Raw genomic sequence first — 18,165 nt, 5'->3', positions numbered from 1 at the left:
CATTCTCGTCGGCCTTGAAAAAATCATAACTCAATTTTGAACCGTGAATAATTTAAAGAGAATTATAAAAATTGAAAGAAAATAATAAAAATAAAGTTTCAGTAAAATAAACGAGGGAGAAGAAAATATTTTACGAATACTGGCCCGACCCTCTTTTATATCTGACCTCGGAGATTACGGTCGAAAGTTCGGGCATAACCGAATGTAAAGTAAATATAAGAAAAAAAAATCGGGGTTATTACGCATTTCTATAATAAGTCTGGAGAATGTGTCTCAATCAGTTTTTTTTCACTTGGAATAAATTATAGACAATTATGGTATTGGAGATCATTTATGATTTGTTTTCATTGCATTTAATTGCCAATAAAATTATTAATGGATTAGAAACATGTTATTAAAAAACTAACATGTTTAAATAACGAGAAAAAAATTCACTTGAAGAGTATGACAAAACTTTTCGCAAAATATTTTATCGTCACCAAGCGTTTTTTCAATTTCTGTTTACAGTAGAGAAAGTGGTGACGGCAAGAGAACTAACGGGTGCACGCATTCAATCCACATTAATCTTTTCCTCTCAACTCGTTGATATTCGTATATGCAACCACAAGATACAGACATCCCAATGCCATGTATGGTAGGCTTTAAAACCAGATTTTTTTCTCTCAATTTTCAAAAGAAGAATCATTTCATGTTTTGCATATAAAAAAAGAAATATGTATTTCCGTTTCGAAAGGTCATATCCCTAAAATTTATTTCTCAATGATGTCATTCAGTACTGGGACAAAAAAAGGTCGTCAATATTCCATGGCTTTTTGATGAGAACATTCTCACCTGATCTCCCCACTTTTTCATTCTTGGAAATATGACAATTGAATAAATTCTATTATGACAGATTAATTCGAATTGTTTTACAAGATTGCAAAATGGTCTGTGATTCAATAATAATTGCATATTATCATGATCCACTCATGGTATACTTGAATTTATTATCGTGAGAATTTTCAACTCCCTTGAACCGGTTCTTCATTATCTTTCCAATTCTACCGGGGAGATTATTACACAACTGCAGAATTTTGATGATAATTGGAAATTTGAGACCTCACAATCTCGACCCCCTCACCGTCGAGTTTCGGTATCTAGTTAATTTACCTCAAAATTCACCGAGAATCTATATGCACCGCAGACAATGAACTTGGCAGTTAGAGTCAGCCTTTCGCTCACCGAACCGCTAGACTCCAGAAAATTTGCGCTACAGTGTGTATCACGTTTGTAACACCAATTAACATCAATTTTCAGTACACGGAAGTGTCTGACTCGTATGAATATGGAAAAAAGAATTGCGGGTTGAATGAAGAGGCAAATGTTTTATACTGCGCTTACCATGGGACGTATGTCAGTCACATGAAAAGCATTTGCGGAATTCAGACAGTTTTTATATATGGCGGAAATGTAATGAAATTTCTACTTTAGATACATCTCTCACAATTTTTCATTTACAGAAGTAAAACAAAGAAAAAACAAAAAATATTATCATTCATGTTGAAAAAAAAAATTTGATTGTCATGCAGGAATAGCAGTAACAATACTAATACATGAGCTTTTAGCTTCGATTCATTGCATACAAACCAATTCTTGAAGAAATTTTAAAATAACCTGTCGTGTCAAGGCAATGTCACAGGAAATTTTGTGGGCATCCCAGTGCTAGGTACCATTCCCATCACTCTCCTTTCATTCCAATTTCATTCAAAAAATCTCACGAATTAGAAAGAGCATTAAAAGAAAGAGTGAAAGAAATTGGAAATGGACGAAAAGTCGCCGGCGGACGTGTCACCGCAGGGGGTAAAGGAGACGACACGAGGGGTATGAGAGGATGGGGGTTGTAAATAGGCGTTGAAATATACAGTAAAACAGTGGGAGAAAACTCGAGGGAGCGTCAAGTGGCTGTGGTTGTGCGGATGAGGGGTGGGATACTGAGTCGAGTGAGTACCGCGTGCTTACACCCTCACCAGAAAATCTCCTTCAGGAGTTAGAGGGTGGTGGGGATGGCAAGCGGCTTACTACAGAACTGCCCTAATAGTCCATTGTCTAAGATCCCAAGCGACAAATCCTCATCCAACCGGCTCGTTTTAGCTTAGTATTTTTGACGGATTTATTCCCACTTCTTTATTATTGTCGCTTTTTTCGTGCGGTATCTCGGATTTATTCTGTTCTTCATCTCTTTGGGGAATCCCTTTTTTTGTTTTTATCCGATTCCCGGTATTACTATATTTATCGTCCATATATGACTTAATTTTGCCCGATTATTTTATGAGTTTAAAAATAACTACAAGCAGCTTCTGTCCTCTCAAGATCATGTCAAATGTCGATAGCCAATGCTGTGCATAGGACTAACTGCAAAAGGCCCACCCAATAATTCTCGAGGACAAAATTAACAATTCATGTGAATAAAGATATCGTACTTGGTATTCGAGGATGCGACCTATCGTTTTCTTCTGGATTGCGTAACTCGTACAACAAAATGACATGATGACGACTGGAATGAGTATTTTTTTTTTCAACTGGTACATCTGCGAATGATGTCATTCCTCAGTCGGATGTGAACGTAACGAAATTCTCTAAAGAAATTCATCTTCAATACCAGAATTATTACCCATCGTTGAATATCGGACTGATACAATGGACTGATTGACCTATCAATGTCAATCGTTGAAACGCATCTGGTTTAATTCAAACAGCGGCTTTTTTAACCACCCTATAGCCTTCTTGTTTGTGCAAGTATAGGGAGAGAGAGAGAGAAAGAGAGAGAGAGAGAGAGAGAGAGAGAGAGAGAGAAAAAAAGAGAGTCCGACGTATTCCATTTCTTATCTCTATAATGCTCATCGATTCCTAGTACTAGTCGACAAAATCTAGTTGAAATTATTTTCTTATTATGAAAAAATAAATAAAATAAAATTAAAAAACCGATGATTTTTTTTTATTGTGTCTTTATGCTGCTGTAACCTCGGGCGAGGAAATCTGGCGACCGGACGTGATTGTACGAGGAGGAATAGAAGTATTACGGAGAAAATGCCACCCCTAAGACTCAAGTTAAATGTTCGAAATGTTTAGTGATCAGAAATAGAGATACGCATAAATGCTTTGAAATACAAATTGCAAAGGTTTCTATTTACGTGCCTGATGGTGCACTCGCCGTCGGGGTTCCAATTTAATCGTTTTGAGAACCCATTTTTTTTGCGAATGAACAAGTCTTGACAAATTCCTCAAATCATTAGTCATTTGCTGAGATTGAAGCTGGCTCTTTACTTGTAATTCATTGCAAGATAATGACAAATCTATTGACCTCAATTTATAAAATGATTACTCTAAAGATAATGAGTTTATCTGGGTGACAGCAGCAATCAAGTGATTCAACTTTTTCAAATTAACACAGGAAGAGGAATTTATTATTAAAATGACCGCGAAAATGAGTGATTTTCCAAGAAAATATCAAAAGACATTTTTTTGCGAAAATTTTGTTCCCTATAAAAAAATATCTCTTGACATTACTCGGTAAACCTGACAATTTCCAGGATATTTTAAGCTAAATTTGAGTATATATTACTGGGATTTACACTGACAGAAAAATCTGAAGTTCGATTTACAATGAAAAAATAGTTGAGGCAATTTTGGTGAAAGATACGATTTTTTTTTGTATGCTGCACATAACATTATAGTAACTTCACAAACGTAATTTTTGCAAATCAAAATGCAGTTAAACTAAGCAAAGTTCAAAAGTAACCACGACAAATCTATCGTGAGTAGAACTATAAAATAGTTGCAATGACTACATTCCATTGTAGTAATCACTTCCCCGGCCATAATTACCGTAACCCATGCAAAATTGTTGAGCACTTTTTGACTATAATTCGATGGTGATGGAATATAGTCAGAAGAATCATATTTTTCTCGGAGTGTAGCGTCTGGCTTTATTTTAAAAATAAGAGCTCAACTTTTCAGAAGAATTATCCATTTCAGATAATTCCATTAAACAGTTTTAAGTGTCATTCATTGTATTATTCATGCATGCAGAGGTTATTGTCATTTTTTCAAATATTCAAATATAAATGGAAAATTTATCATCTTCCATAATCACTATTTATAGATAAATTGATTTGATCTGATTTTTAAACTAAACGATCATAAATTGTGTTTTTCTTGCATTTAAAATGATTTTCCTCAATTGATTATTCACAAATTTCACTGTGAACTGTTGAATAATTAATCGTGAATAATATTGTACAACATTCCATAATGTTCATCGACAGAAATAGCTCCCGATTTTATTCAACGCCTCCACAAATGAATAATTTAAATTTAGGTCAGTTTTCAATTAAGGCCCGGGTGTACTATCTTTCGAATGTTATCTGATTTTTTTTTATTTTTCGTAATCCAAAATTGTCAATTGTGTGGCAAAATACATCATGTAGAAATTCCCCAAAAATTATGATAGTAAAGTAAAACATGGTTAAAAAAATGTATCAATGTTTGTTTCCCTTTGACAACATGTCATCATCACCCCTTTGTGATGAAAAGACCCTGGGACCTTGCAACTCGTTACTCTTCCATTCGAACTTGTTAAAATGCAAAGGTGCGGTTAAACGGAGTCTTTCTCGGGAGATTTGGCACGTTGACTCGTTAGTATTCTACACCAGTTGTTTTCCCCTCCTTTTTTTTTAAGAGGGTGTCCTCTCTGTTCAACTACCCGGCCTACATGTAACATGTTCTTCGCATTAATATACCACGGGCTTAAGACAAAGGACGAGAGATCGCCCTGCTCTACTTCGTTGTCTTTTTTTTCTCATCTCCTACCTCCAGTTGGTTCTCCTTACCCTCAATTTCCTCTTTATCATTGAGGCGGTGAAGGGTAGAGCATAGAGCCATCACGTCCAACGGACCAACTGTAGATTTTCATTAGGGTGACGGGTTGGTACGTTAGATTGGAGATTAGAGATTTTTTTGGTTATCACGACCTAAAGTGTTTATCTGAGAATAAGTTACCGCTGACAATTAGTTTGCAATTGAAATATTTTGAAAACTATTGAAAATTCAACGTTTCTAGAATGATGATTATAATAGAGATTTGCCTCAAAGGCCATTTTATACATTATAAAATTCTCGACAGCATTTCTCAGATTACCATAATAACAGACACCTTTTCGAAATGAATGCCTAGTGTTAATGACTCAACCAAACGCTACAAAGTGTCCCATGCTCTGTTGTCTCACGTGTGGACGATGCTTTCGAANGAGTGTAGCGTCTGGCTTTATTTTAAAAATAAGAGCTCAACTTTTCAGAAGAATTATCCATTTCAGATAATTCCATTAAACAGTTTTAAGTGTCATTCATTGTATTATTCATGCATGCAGAGGTTATTGTCATTTTTTCAAATATTCAAATATAAATGGAAAATTTATCATCTTCCATAATCACTATTTATAGATAAATTGATTTGATCTGATTTTTAAACTAAACGATCATAAATTGTGTTTTTCTTGCATTTAAAATGATTTTCCTCAATTGATTATTCACAAATTTCACTGTGAACTGTTGAATAATTAATCGTGAATAATATTGTACAACATTCCATAATGTTCATCGACAGAAATAGCTCCCGATTTTATTCAACGCCTCCACAAATGAATAATTTAAATTTAGGTCAGTTTTCAATTAAGGCCCGGGTGTACTATCTTTCGAATGTTATCTGATTTTTTTTTATTTTTCGTAATCCAAAATTGTCAATTGTGTGGCAAAATACATCATGTAGAAATTCCCCAAAAATTATGATAGTAAAGTAAAACATGGTTAAAAAAATGTATCAATGTTTGTTTCCCTTTGACAACATGTCATCATCACCCCTTTGTGATGAAAAGACCCTGGGACCTTGCAACTCGTTACTCTTCCATTCGAACTTGTTAAAATGCAAAGGTGCGGTTAAACGGAGTCTTTCTCGGGAGATTTGGCACGTTGACTCGTTAGTATTCTACACCAGTTGTTTTCCCCTCCTTTTTTTTTAAGAGGGTGTCCTCTCTGTTCAACTACCCGGCCTACATGTAACATGTTCTTCGCATTAATATACCACGGGCTTAAGACAAAGGACGAGAGATCGCCCTGCTCTACTTCGTTGTCTTTTTTTTCTCATCTCCTACCTCCAGTTGGTTCTCCTTACCCTCAATTTCCTCTTTATCATTGAGGCGGTGAAGGGTAGAGCATAGAGCCATCACGTCCAACGGACCAACTGTAGATTTTCATTAGGGTGACGGGTTGGTACGTTAGATTGGAGATTAGAGATTTTTTTGGTTATCACGACCTAAAGTGTTTATCTGAGAATAAGTTACCGCTGACAATTAGTTTGCAATTGAAATATTTTGAAAACTATTGAAAATTCAACGTTTCTAGAATGATGATTATAATAGAGATTTGCCTCAAAGGCCATTTTATACATTATAAAATTCTCGACAGCATTTCTCAGATTACCATAATAACAGACACCTTTTCGAAATGAATGCCTAGTGTTAATGACTCAACCAAACGCTACAAAGTGTCCCATGCTCTGTTGTCTCACGTGTGGACGATGCTTTCGAAATTCCACTGCACCCAACTTACTCTCTTCCTCCATCACATTATCCTCGTCGCTGTGGATAATTAGTACCCAGCTCCGGCAAAATATGGAACGAGTTCGGCTAACAATTCTGTCATCATCACTCCGTCGAGGATTAATGTGACAAATCACTTGATTTTTCTTAGTATGCGTTTACACGTAAGACTGTCACAGTACAGGTGGAAGAAAAGTGTGTCTGGGGGGGGGAAGGCATAGAAGAGGAAAAAATATTCCGAGGATTTTGGACTACCTGAGGCCACCATCAACCCACTGTTTTGTCGAAGTATGAGCACGTACTTGGCCGGTACCAGGAAAAAGGATCATGGAGTGGACTTAGCGTTGAAATCCTCACCCCCTCCTTGGTAAAACTTGCACGGAATAACAAAGTTTTTCGTTTTACCCGTGTTACGTTGCAAAGAGGGCTACAAGATGCCCTATGTCTTCTTCTTTCAAATTAAGGGGATCAAACTCAAAAGTGACAATGGCATGACTTGTATTTTTAAGTTGAAAAAAAAACAGAAAAAAAAGAAAAGCATTTTTGTTTCAACCAATTTCCTTCTGATGTTGAACACAAATCGTTTACCACAATTCCATAAATATCAAATATTTCCATTGAAATTGTATCTCACATAAACACACGCCTGAAGGAAATAGTCTTGTTTATTTATATAGACTGAAAAAATAAACAAAAGGGAAAATTTAACAGCTTACGCAAGAGTATACCAATGAGTGTGGTGCGTACCAATTCTCTTGAGAATTACGGACGGTGAATTATTTTTGGAACAAACTAATACACTTTTGCTACTCTCGCGACGCTTTGAATCGATCTCACAATGTCTTTCTTTTTGCTATTCTTTGTTTTACCCTAACTTTTATATTTATTTCTTGGGAGATTCGGCTTTCAACCTTGAGCAATATATACTTACATCCGGTGCTGGAGAGGGTTTCACCAAGATAGCAATGTGTCACATCGGCGAAACTCGAGACATTCCTTGTGTCTAAGAGTGACGTTCTATCACAATCCTGAAGAAAAATAATTGCTTTTCAAAATTGTACATATTTTTATTGGGGTGAACATTGGGTTGACGATGTAATGAAAATCAGCTGATTTTTTCTTTTCATGCATTTGCAAATTTATTTTAAATAAACAACATGAAAAATATAAAAAAATTGTCATTTAATATTCCAAAGGGAGCAACAAAATATTGAAGAAAAATGATGCATTGAGTATCGAATTTACGAATCACGCCTAACGATGAAGAGAACCGGACAAAATGGCCCGCCGATGCTGAATTTATATCGTGTGTTTAGGTGAGAATTGGTTCTTTATGAGTGGCACGTGAGAATACTTCATACGATACTCGCCAAGGCAAAGTTGAGACGTGCAAAACTCGAAAACGTAGCAACCGTTACTATGAGAATCTTTTTCGTCCTATACACTGGCCGATTCTACATCGTGGTATATTCTCGGACACAGTAGATCGTAACCCACATACGTATATTTGTTTTTTTTATTCCGCTGTTAATCGAGACTTTATTTCTCATTTTTTTTCAACAACTCTTAAATTTCTGGCAATATGGCAATGATGATTATAAAAATTTCAACTATCCATTCGTTGTGTTACAGAATGATGACTTGGTCTTCGATTCAGACGGGAAACAAGCGTCATTTTCAGTTCCAGTAGTTGACAAAACTGTGGACACATTCTTCAGCCGGGTTAAAAGGCAATTTAATTTGTTCGATTGGTTTAAACCAACGACAACCACAACAGTAGCTCCAGGTAAACACACCTTTCCGTCTACATAAAAATTCAAGGCATATAAAAAATTGCTCCTTCCATTTGTAGATACAGAACCAACTACAGTAGCTACAACAGATTTAATCGACTATGCCACCACGCTGCATCATCGCACTGCTAGAAACAGTGAAGAAATTATTGGCGATTCAAATCATGTCAATGGAAATGTCGACAAAAATGACGAGGTAATTTTTCGTTATATATATTTTGTTATATTTCGTTATATAATTCAATGAAATTTGTATATAAAAACTCATAATTATTCACTGAGAGGAGTAATAAGTTGGAGCTAGTTCATTTCATTGTTTCAATTATGAAAAAAGTCAATCCAATGAAAATCAGTAGTAAAGTGGTGAAGGAAAATAAGTCGGTTTTTTTTCCGAAAATGAGTTATTGATGGAAAGCCTGCGATTCCTGCGAGTTAAGTCGACTTTTACTTATTTTGCATATTAATTTTATTGAAAGAGAGTTCAAAACTCTACACCGTGTCCCTCTGGCGGTAAATTTCACCCTTTTTTTTCTTGTGGGAATCACTCACACGGAAATAGTATTTTTCCGGGCTGCTGCGATGAGGTTTTTTACTCGTGTGGCGTTGGCGACCGAGCCGAAGGCGAGGACTGGCCAACCACACAATTAAAAAAACCCATCGCAGCACCCCGGAACAAGATTTTTTTGTAGTGATTTTCAAGTTTTCGAATTTGGGAAGTATGCAATACCAATTCCCAGACGAGAAATCGTCAGAAGTAGTACAGAAAATTATATATATGAATGATGAAAATGTTAGGGCAATGACATTGAAGAACCGGCGGCGTCGAGACAACGACCTGATTACGATAATCCAGACGATGAGGATCTCGCGGCTGGCTCCGGAGAGGTCGAAGGAAGTGCCGCTGAGGACTCGATCCATACAAATAGACAGCCACAAGGAGGACGGCAGCCTAGTAAGTGTTTTTCCTTCAATTGAATAAAATTACTGGGTTTCATATTCATTTTCAAGAATACTAAATAACACAATGAGAGAAATAGTTTATTCACTGCATATTGAGAAATCTAATTGCGATTCTATTAATCTCATTCATTGATGATTATTCATGATACAGAGTTCTACCGAATCACTGTGACTGTACAAGAACCGTACATCGCTGAATACACTGACACGAGGAGTTCTGATTACGTACAGCTGAGCAAAAATTTGACTCAAGCACTCGATGAACTGCTGTCTCAACGCATTCCCAACCATGATCATGTTGCTAATGTCGTTAAAATATCGTGAGTAGCTCATCGTCACTGTTAAATAAAATTCAATAAAGTTTTGGCAATTTCTTTTATTATCATTATATTGTTCAAACAGTTTCATAGCTACCAATGAAATTGGTCAAATGAAACCAATTCACACTTTAATGAAAATTTGATTTTTTTACAAGTATTTTTTCATCTGGGAGAGATAAAGAATTTTTCTGGAGCAAAGTGCTTAATTAAATATTTTTCAGTCTGAATTCCAACATCTCATTATCAGAAATAGTTGGATAATTTTTGAACACATCTAATGCCCTCCAAATTTCCAGACCAAAAGATGATGCATTTACTTCAGAAGTCACTCTGGACATTGGGTCAACTACGCCTTACGAGTCCCAAGTGCGGGAAATCCTGGAAGAACAGTTGCAGATGCATGTCCTAGGAAATGTTCAGGTGTCCCCCGAAGGATTCACATTCCGTAGCTTCCCAGGTGAGCAGTATAATATTGTTTTGGGCAGTTTAATTGGTTGCACTGTAGATTTCAAAATCGTAATAATTGTGATTTCACTATATCATAGAAATTGATAAAACATTAGGAAATTTAGTTCCATATGTTGTATTTTTTTTTTGTCTATTTTAATGCACATTAGAATGTTTCGAGCACACTCATCTTAAATGTAGAGATGGTACTTGCGTGCCTCTAAGTGCACGTTGCGATGGTGTGCCCCAGTGTCCAGATCAGTCTGACGAGTTGGACTGTACAGCAAGCCCAACTGAAGAAACTCGTAAGTATTCAGTACCCCCTTTTCATTATCCGAACATTTAATTTCAGTCTTCAACACCATAATTTTTTCCATCATTCTTAATTCTTTTTTGTTCTTTCAAAGTTTACTTTATTCTGTTTTGTGTTCGTTTTCCTCAATTTTATCAATCACTGACTCAGATTATGACAGTGAAACTGAGTATCCAGGTATTCTATCACCGACTAATGACACAAACGAGCCCAAACGTTTACCAAGGCCTCCCTCTGAAAACAATTGCCGCGGCGATGATGCAGTTCCTTGTAAAGATGGAAGTAGATACATTTGTTCGGTGCAAGAGTGCGATGGCATTCCTGATTGTGACGATGGTGCTGATGAGGAGGATTGTGGAACGAGTATGTTTCTTCCTTTTTTTTCTTTTTTTCATAATTTGTTCTTCTGTTTCTTCTTCAGTGAAACAATCCAGATAAACAGTAAGAGTATTCTATATCGTCAGTGATACAGTATTTTGATTCTATTAATTTTGATTACAGGTTGCGGAAGTGATGAATTCTCTTGTGACGTCGGTCGGTGCATCTTGCAGAGGCAACGGTGTGATTTTATTCAAAATTGCGAGGATGGCAGTGATGAGAGAAGCTGCAACTATCCCGGTAAGTTATCATGTTTTTCTATTATACCATGTGCGCTATTACCGAAGCTGTGCATTGGGGTCTCTACTGGGTGTAGAAATCATCTGTACCGACAGCTCTACCGGTACACTGCCAAGTTTTCACACAATGGTTACAATGAAGACAAATAGCAGATTTGCTGTTTTTCATTTTTTTTCTATTATCCACCTTTGTGATCGTTAAAAACGATTTATACTCATAAAAAAAATCATTACATAATTTTAAATATTTTCATCTTTCTAATTGAATGTTCCGTCAAGAAAGAACAATATTGCTCATTACTCCTGCAAATAACATGTTTGATATATTGGTCATTTCCGTCACCGCGGTGGTTTGACAGCCAAACGTAAAACTTTCCACCCACGTGTATCTGCGTACCTAGACAAGAATATGCTCCGTAAAAATAAGGTCGGGGAAGGAATGAATGAGGGGAAAAAAGTAGAAGGGACGAAGAGGAGGTGTCAGCAAGGCGAGCGAGACGATCGAATGAATATTCAACGTTGTGAGAGCTTTTTCATCTCGATGCTGGGTACTTGTCGGGCTTCCGACATATCTCAGCCTTCCCAGCCCCTCTCCGTCTCTTCCTCACGCTTGAACCAACTTTGAGGATCATCATGAGTGTTATACAACCAACAATGCGGAAAAGGACAGCCACCGGAAGTAACACTGACGATAGAAATGTTTCTCGTCTCGACTTAACTTCCGGCTTCATCTAAGCACCTGCTGTATTATGAGTCAAATAACTTGAAGAGGAGTATTCCTTACGACATAGAAAACATAGAACTAGCAATTCGATTCAACTTTGTGGTAATGTCTGCGTTGTTTAGGCTTTTAAATTTCCGCTCTCGACGTGTCGTATTGATGAGGAGACAAAGATGCATCTTTAATCTATTCTTCTACTTTTGGTAGGAAATGCAACTGTTAACTCGTTTAAAACTAGTAGATAACGGATAAAAAGTCGCGTATAAAAATAAAAAAAGCAAAAAAAGACAAATTAGAGAAAAAAAACGGATAGAAAACGTTGGGGGGTATAGGTCGTGTCTTTTGCTACTTTGCTTAATCAATAATTGAGAATTCCCCGGTTGACAAGGAGAAATTGTGAGGATAATAAACATGAAAGACTCACGAAGAGCGGATTTCTCCATCCAAAAAGACGCGTTTACTCTGTCGTTTGTAATCCACTGCGTCCCTGTGGACAATTATGAGCAAATGCAGAGAGGAAATAGTTAAACCGGAGTGCACGCCAGGCACCACCACGACGGATGTCAAATATCAGTAGTTTCTTAGCATTAGTTCACTTTTTCAAAGTTGTTATTATTATTTTTATTTATTGGGGAGAGTAGGGTAAAACGGCCCCTTTTGATTTTTTCAAAAATGTTAACCGCTCATTCAACTTTAAATAAAATGGAATCATTTTTTTTCCATGGAAACTACACTTCTTCCCCTTTAGCCTAGACTGATCTCAATTAATGAATTTGGTTCTGAGTTATGAGTATCGAAAAAAAAAGTCAAAAGGGGCCGTTTTACCCCACTCTCCCTTCTATTTATTTTTGCTTTTTCCTTCCTACAAGTTTTTTTGAGTCTTGATTTTGATGTGTATGAATCAGTTATAAATTTCGATAAATTTTTTTTCATATGGAGAGGGCCAATCATAGATAAAATTACAAGTTTCAATAGATTATTTTATATCTAAACGTCTCCATTAGGCGCTGCGGCGGGGAGGAGACGTAATTCTTGTCAGAGAGTTAATCATCTTTATGCTGTATTTAAATTATTTAACTCTGGTGACGCGCGGTAATTAGTCCTTCCATCGGTTTATCCCATTAATAATATGGAGAATAATTCATCACTAGTATGAAAATTTAGCTGAGAAGCCGTTAAATAAACCCATCATAAATTGTAAATCTACAAACATTATAATTGCCGTGTGGCATTCCAGTGGCGCCAGTATGAGTGGCCAAGCTCAAAGAGATCGCCTGTGTCCGTAATAACCATGCGGTCGCTCGTTTAATTGAACGGCATCTTGTAACAAACCCGATAAGGAAATGCGGATCTTTTTCTCATTTGGCCTCCCACATGCATGTCATGCTATATTTCCCATGCTTCGGGAGTGAATTCTCCACAAAAATTATGAATGAAATATTTACGTCCAATTCGTTTGCTACTGAAATTATAAAAATGGCGAACTAAACCGTTTTACTCATTAAAACAAATTTCATTTAAATCCTCTATTAAATCGAACTTAATGTCATAACATGAAAAAATTTGATATTGTGGGTTGTAGATGAGTTTCACGCTTTTTAGTATTGATTGTGGAGTTTTTCTGAGAAAAAACAAAACAAAACAATACCAGTGCTCGTCCTTCACGCCTTTCTGTATCTCGAAATTAAATTCCTCCCGCATCCCTCATCTCACCCTCCTTGTGAGTGCGATAAGCAACCGCTGTATAACGCCTGAGACCAGATTGGTAGGCGTAACCCTGCTTGGTAGTAATAGTTTTCACACTCCTCCGTCCAGTCATAAAACAATACGACCTGTAGTTCACAGTATTTCACGCAGAGATGAACCTTTCACTGTATACATTATTCCAGCTCAATGTGCATATATCCGAGGTGCAGAGACAAATGATTCACTCGCTGTTCTCCTCATGATTTTTGCGCTGCGTGTGAGCAATCAAAAGTTTTTTTTGTTTTTTTTCTGTTTTTTGTTTTCGTGTTTTTTGGCACTACATCTCAGGTTCTGTTGAGAAGAAAAAATTCATTGGAATTCGGTGGAAAGCTTTTTATGGCAAATGGAGATTCAATTTTCTTTATCAATTTTCACCTATGTTTAAAAAATGTTAGTGTTACTCGACCTTTGGACGTGCTAGTCTTGATCCGTTCGTTTCAACAAAATTATAGATCAATTGATGAAATTGAATTTTCGCCTAATTTGGATTACCACCCTTTGATTATCAAAAATACATTGTAGAATTTCAAGTGCCATTTTCTCCTTCGCACGTATATGACCCTGTAAGGGCCCTTGTAATTAGTCTCATCTTGGCGTCCCTATTGTATAATTAAACATCATTCCTGTCATTTTTATCTTCTCCTCAAGCGGAAAATTTGAATAAGAGGCTTGTGCCAAAGACACAAACCAGTAGGTCGAGGGGCATCCCTGTCCCTTTTATTCCACATTTAAATCATCTGGATAATCAAAAGGGGGTGGGGGGTTAGAGCAACGTTGGAACTTTAGGAGGTTGGCGTAAATGTCAGAGTGTAACGGTAACCAGTCGCAAGCTTGACGTCAAATTATTTTCATTAATGGGGAAAATTGAAGATTATTACTTTCGTGCAAACTGCATTATTGAGTTCATGATATGAGAACTCTATTCAGCTGACTTTGCAATGGGATTAATGTTGTATTAATAACTTAAAATCATTATTCATGAGATGGTCATATGGGGGAAGATATTGGATCGATTAATTTGCAGTATTATATTTGAATCAAGTTAGTCTCGGAAAATCCACCAGTGAATGATGGATTTTATGGAATATACGTGATCTATATGTTTACTTTTAATGTGTTTAATCAATATGTTTGATTTTTCGTACCTTTTCATAGTTATCTCCTACTGGAGGACATATCTATTCCTTTATTATTTATTTATACACAACACAATAATCAATCAATGATGAGAGACATTATTTATTTTATTTTGTGAATTATTTCATTTCATTCCTTTGATTCAAATTATTCGATACAAATAATTACATTTATATTGGTATTTTACTCACGTTTGATAATACCTTCAACTTCTGATAGACATTGTAGAGGAAAAGTTGCAACACGGGTAGAATCTTTTGCGGCGTTCGCTCTGAGTTTGTAAAAGTCAGTTATGAAATTAAAACGAATTTCAGAAATCAAAGAATCAAAAAATAAAAATTAGGCCAACCATGATTCATATTCTCTTTATTTTTTTGTTTGCATTACTATAGCACTATTCGTATACCGAAATGTGTCAGGCTAAATATAGAAACTAGATGATTTTTGGATGATATTTGCCATTTCATAAAATACTGCAATTTATACATAAAAAAGCCATTCAAAGTCACATTGTAATTAACATTGAGAATGGATAAGCCGCCGTAGTATGAAGACTGCGCGCGCAGTCAACCGCCAACTCCAAAAGGACCAAAATATACGTACACCAGTGCGCGGCGCCAAAGTCAGTACGAAACCTATATAATAGTCATAACGTAACGGCACAACGTGAAAGCACTGTTCTTTCGATCGCGCTGCCGTTGACTCCCAACCGAATTTTCATTTTAGAACGTAAAAAAATAAACAAAAAATAACCAAAGTATCAACATTTCCCCAGGCACGATAAAATTCTATGTCAAAGCCGAATGGAAATCCTATTTTTATAATTTCCCTCTGAATCCCTCTCGAGTCGACACTATAAATCACCGGGTGGTTCTAAACGGCTCACAAAATCGGGAGACGAAAAAAATAACAGCAGAGGATACAAATTAGTTTGTCTTATTCTTTATTGGTTTTTGAATAAATATAGAAATTGGGAGTGAAATAATACGTACAAAAAATTAACTTTCACCAATTTATTATTTTTTCTACATCCCTATTTATTTAAATACCTTCAATTTAGAAATTCATTTAGCTCTGTCAATATCTTTTCAATTATTAGGTTTGTCGAGACAAAATAGTTAATAATCAATTTCCACGATTCATTAAGCCAAATTATTGATAAAAAATTGAACATACTCCAGTCTAATTAAACACTGATGAAATTACAGTGAAAAACATTTTTCAAGTGCATTTCTGACAGCAAGGTTGCAATAAAAAAGGAGTGGGTTGAGCATCAAGTTTAGTGAAGAAGGGGAGAGGGAAAAGGACATCAGACAGCAGTTAAAAAGAGGTACAAGCGAGGATCCAAAGTAGCTTAGTGCCTCCCACGCGCTCTTATATAGGAATATCGGTGGAGGTGGGGTATTGGTACTCGAGGGCTCGCTCTAGTCTCTACTCGTTTCGCATCGGTAGATCAGCGTGTTTGCCACGCGACCATTGTCAGTACGTCAAGCCTTACCTTGCGCAAAACTGTTTTTTTTTCTTTTTGTTTTTCTTCTTAATCGAAATTCGCCAAATATCTTATTATCTTATCTGCCATTTCTGTGTTTGTGTCTGTGAATTTGTGAATTTTTTCCTTCATTCCGTTCTCTTTTTGTTTTTTCTTCTTGAAAAGTACGGAATGAGTCGCGTGTCACCAGACTTGGGGTAAAGAAAGAAAGATTGTTGAAAAATTTCATTGTTCGGGGGAGTCTGGTGAATTCGATTAAAACCGCGGAATTTTTCTTGGTTAATTTACTGAAAAAGTTTGTGGCATTAATTTTGGAATTCATTGGATTAATTAACTCTTGGGAGATGTCTTGTGATAGACAGAGATACCTGTCATTAACTCTCGGAACTCTCCAATTAATCAACGAAATCATGAAATAATAATAGTGCCTAAAGAGAAAAAAAAATATTGTTAAAATCCAGTGTCAAGTAAAGCTGTTTATTCAAATCCCGCGCGCGCGAAGCAGTCCATTCAATTGCCACCGTAATTACTTTCGACTTTGAGATTAATTCAACCTAGCAATTAACATTGAAAGAGGGCAGAAAAAAATTATCGTAGGTAAAAAATTGCGAGCAAAAAAAACAACAGTGAAACAGTGAAACATAAATGTTGTTTGAGTTTGTCAGAGAGCGATTGAAAAAAAATAATAAAAAAAACTAATGGATAGGGAATGGTGGTGGGATGAGGGTGTAAGGGAAGTAATGATGTGCTATTGTTGTTCGCTCGAGGACGCAGTATATTAACAATTTCGTTGTTTTTCTCTTCTGTTCTCTATAATTGTGTTTCATTTTTTTCCCCTTCATGTTTTTTGTTTTTCGTTTTTTTTGTGGCACTTTTCTTGCCTCGCAGAGCGCGTAAACAGTTCTCTTAATCCCTGGGGTGAATTAAAAAAGGAAATGCGTCAAGTAAGATGAGGGTGAGCCGTTTGTGGTGGAAATGTAACGCGATTTTAAGCAACATCCGCGTGACAATTAAAATTTTTCTGTGAATTTTTGTTTAAGAATTGAGGAAACAAAATTTTAAGAGTTTTCAGGTAATTTTTTATGCATTTAGGTGAGGATTCGATTGTCGAATCGGTGAGAATCATTTGGATTCCTTTGAAAAGTGTCAGATGGGATTAAAACGTGACAAAAAATTGTTTGTGATAAATTGAGATTTGGAAATTAAGGGTAATGGGAACTGGAAAGGATAGTGTCTGGCGTGTGGCAGTGTTCCTACTGTTTCCGCTCATTCTTGCCGGTATCGGAGAAGCACAGAGATACATATATGATCGTTACAGAGGTAAAATGATCAATTTATTATAAATTATTGAAATAAATTCGTTTAAAAACTTATGAATGTTCAAAGTCATGCATAAAGTTTTTATTAATTGGGAGAACATTTCGGTAATAAGTCCTTTTACAAAAAAAAAAACAAGAAAAAAACGTACCAAGACTTTTTTTTCCTGTACATTGTACTGCATCATGAAATCTTTGATCCCCGGAATTTTTTTCTCCTCATAATTAATTAAAAATCCAGTATTTGTTATTACTTTTTACGAATTTATCATCCTGGATACTTTTAGCTCCGCATAAAAGACATTCGCTTTTTCACGCTATTGTATCAAAGAACAAAAAATTATAAAGCACTAACAAAAAAGAGAAAAAAAATAGGTACATCCTCGCGTAATGCACCCGATGATACTGTCGCATAATTACAGATCGAAAAGACATGTCGTCAGTTAGATACTGAGTCATGCACGCCATCCAGCCAACCAACCAACGGATATATTCACTTTTACGCGGCGAATGAACTCATATACAGCGTTAACTAGTTATATATTTATCCAACTGAATAATCCACAATGCACTATAGGTTGAATAATAATTACTCACTTCAATTTTCCATTATTTATGATATCTGTAGAGAAACAGAGAGAGCGAGAGAGAGAGAGAGAGAGAGAGAGAGAGAG

General features: G+C 36.1%; 1 protein-coding gene across 3 annotated transcripts in view; it reads left to right on the top strand.

Moving 5' to 3' along the window:
- Positions 1–18,165, top strand: part of LOC107040636 (basement membrane-specific heparan sulfate proteoglycan core protein) — a 63,430-nt gene that overhangs the window by 6,784 nt on the left and 38,481 nt on the right. For all 3 annotated transcript variants that reach the window (XM_029126272.1, XM_015260792.1, XM_015260785.1), the window contains exons 3-10: positions 8,265–8,418; positions 8,485–8,621; positions 9,221–9,377; positions 9,537–9,705; positions 10,002–10,162; positions 10,323–10,457; positions 10,616–10,828; positions 10,967–11,083. In XM_029126272.1, the coding sequence (XP_028982105.1) occupies positions 8,265–8,418; positions 8,485–8,621; positions 9,221–9,377; positions 9,537–9,705; positions 10,002–10,162; positions 10,323–10,457; positions 10,616–10,828; positions 10,967–11,083 (1,243 nt within the window). The remainder of the gene's footprint in view (positions 1–8,264; positions 8,419–8,484; positions 8,622–9,220; positions 9,378–9,536; positions 9,706–10,001; positions 10,163–10,322; positions 10,458–10,615; positions 10,829–10,966; positions 11,084–18,165) is intronic.

Source organism: Diachasma alloeum, unplaced genomic scaffold, assembly GCF_001412515.2.
Source record: "Diachasma alloeum isolate Michigan unplaced genomic scaffold, Dall2.0 Dall_scaffold_00339, whole genome shotgun sequence".
Taxonomy (NCBI): Eukaryota; Metazoa; Arthropoda; class Insecta; order Hymenoptera; family Braconidae; genus Diachasma; species Diachasma alloeum.
Note: the sequence above shows the minus strand (reverse complement) of the source record. Positions and strands in the feature narration are given on the sequence as shown.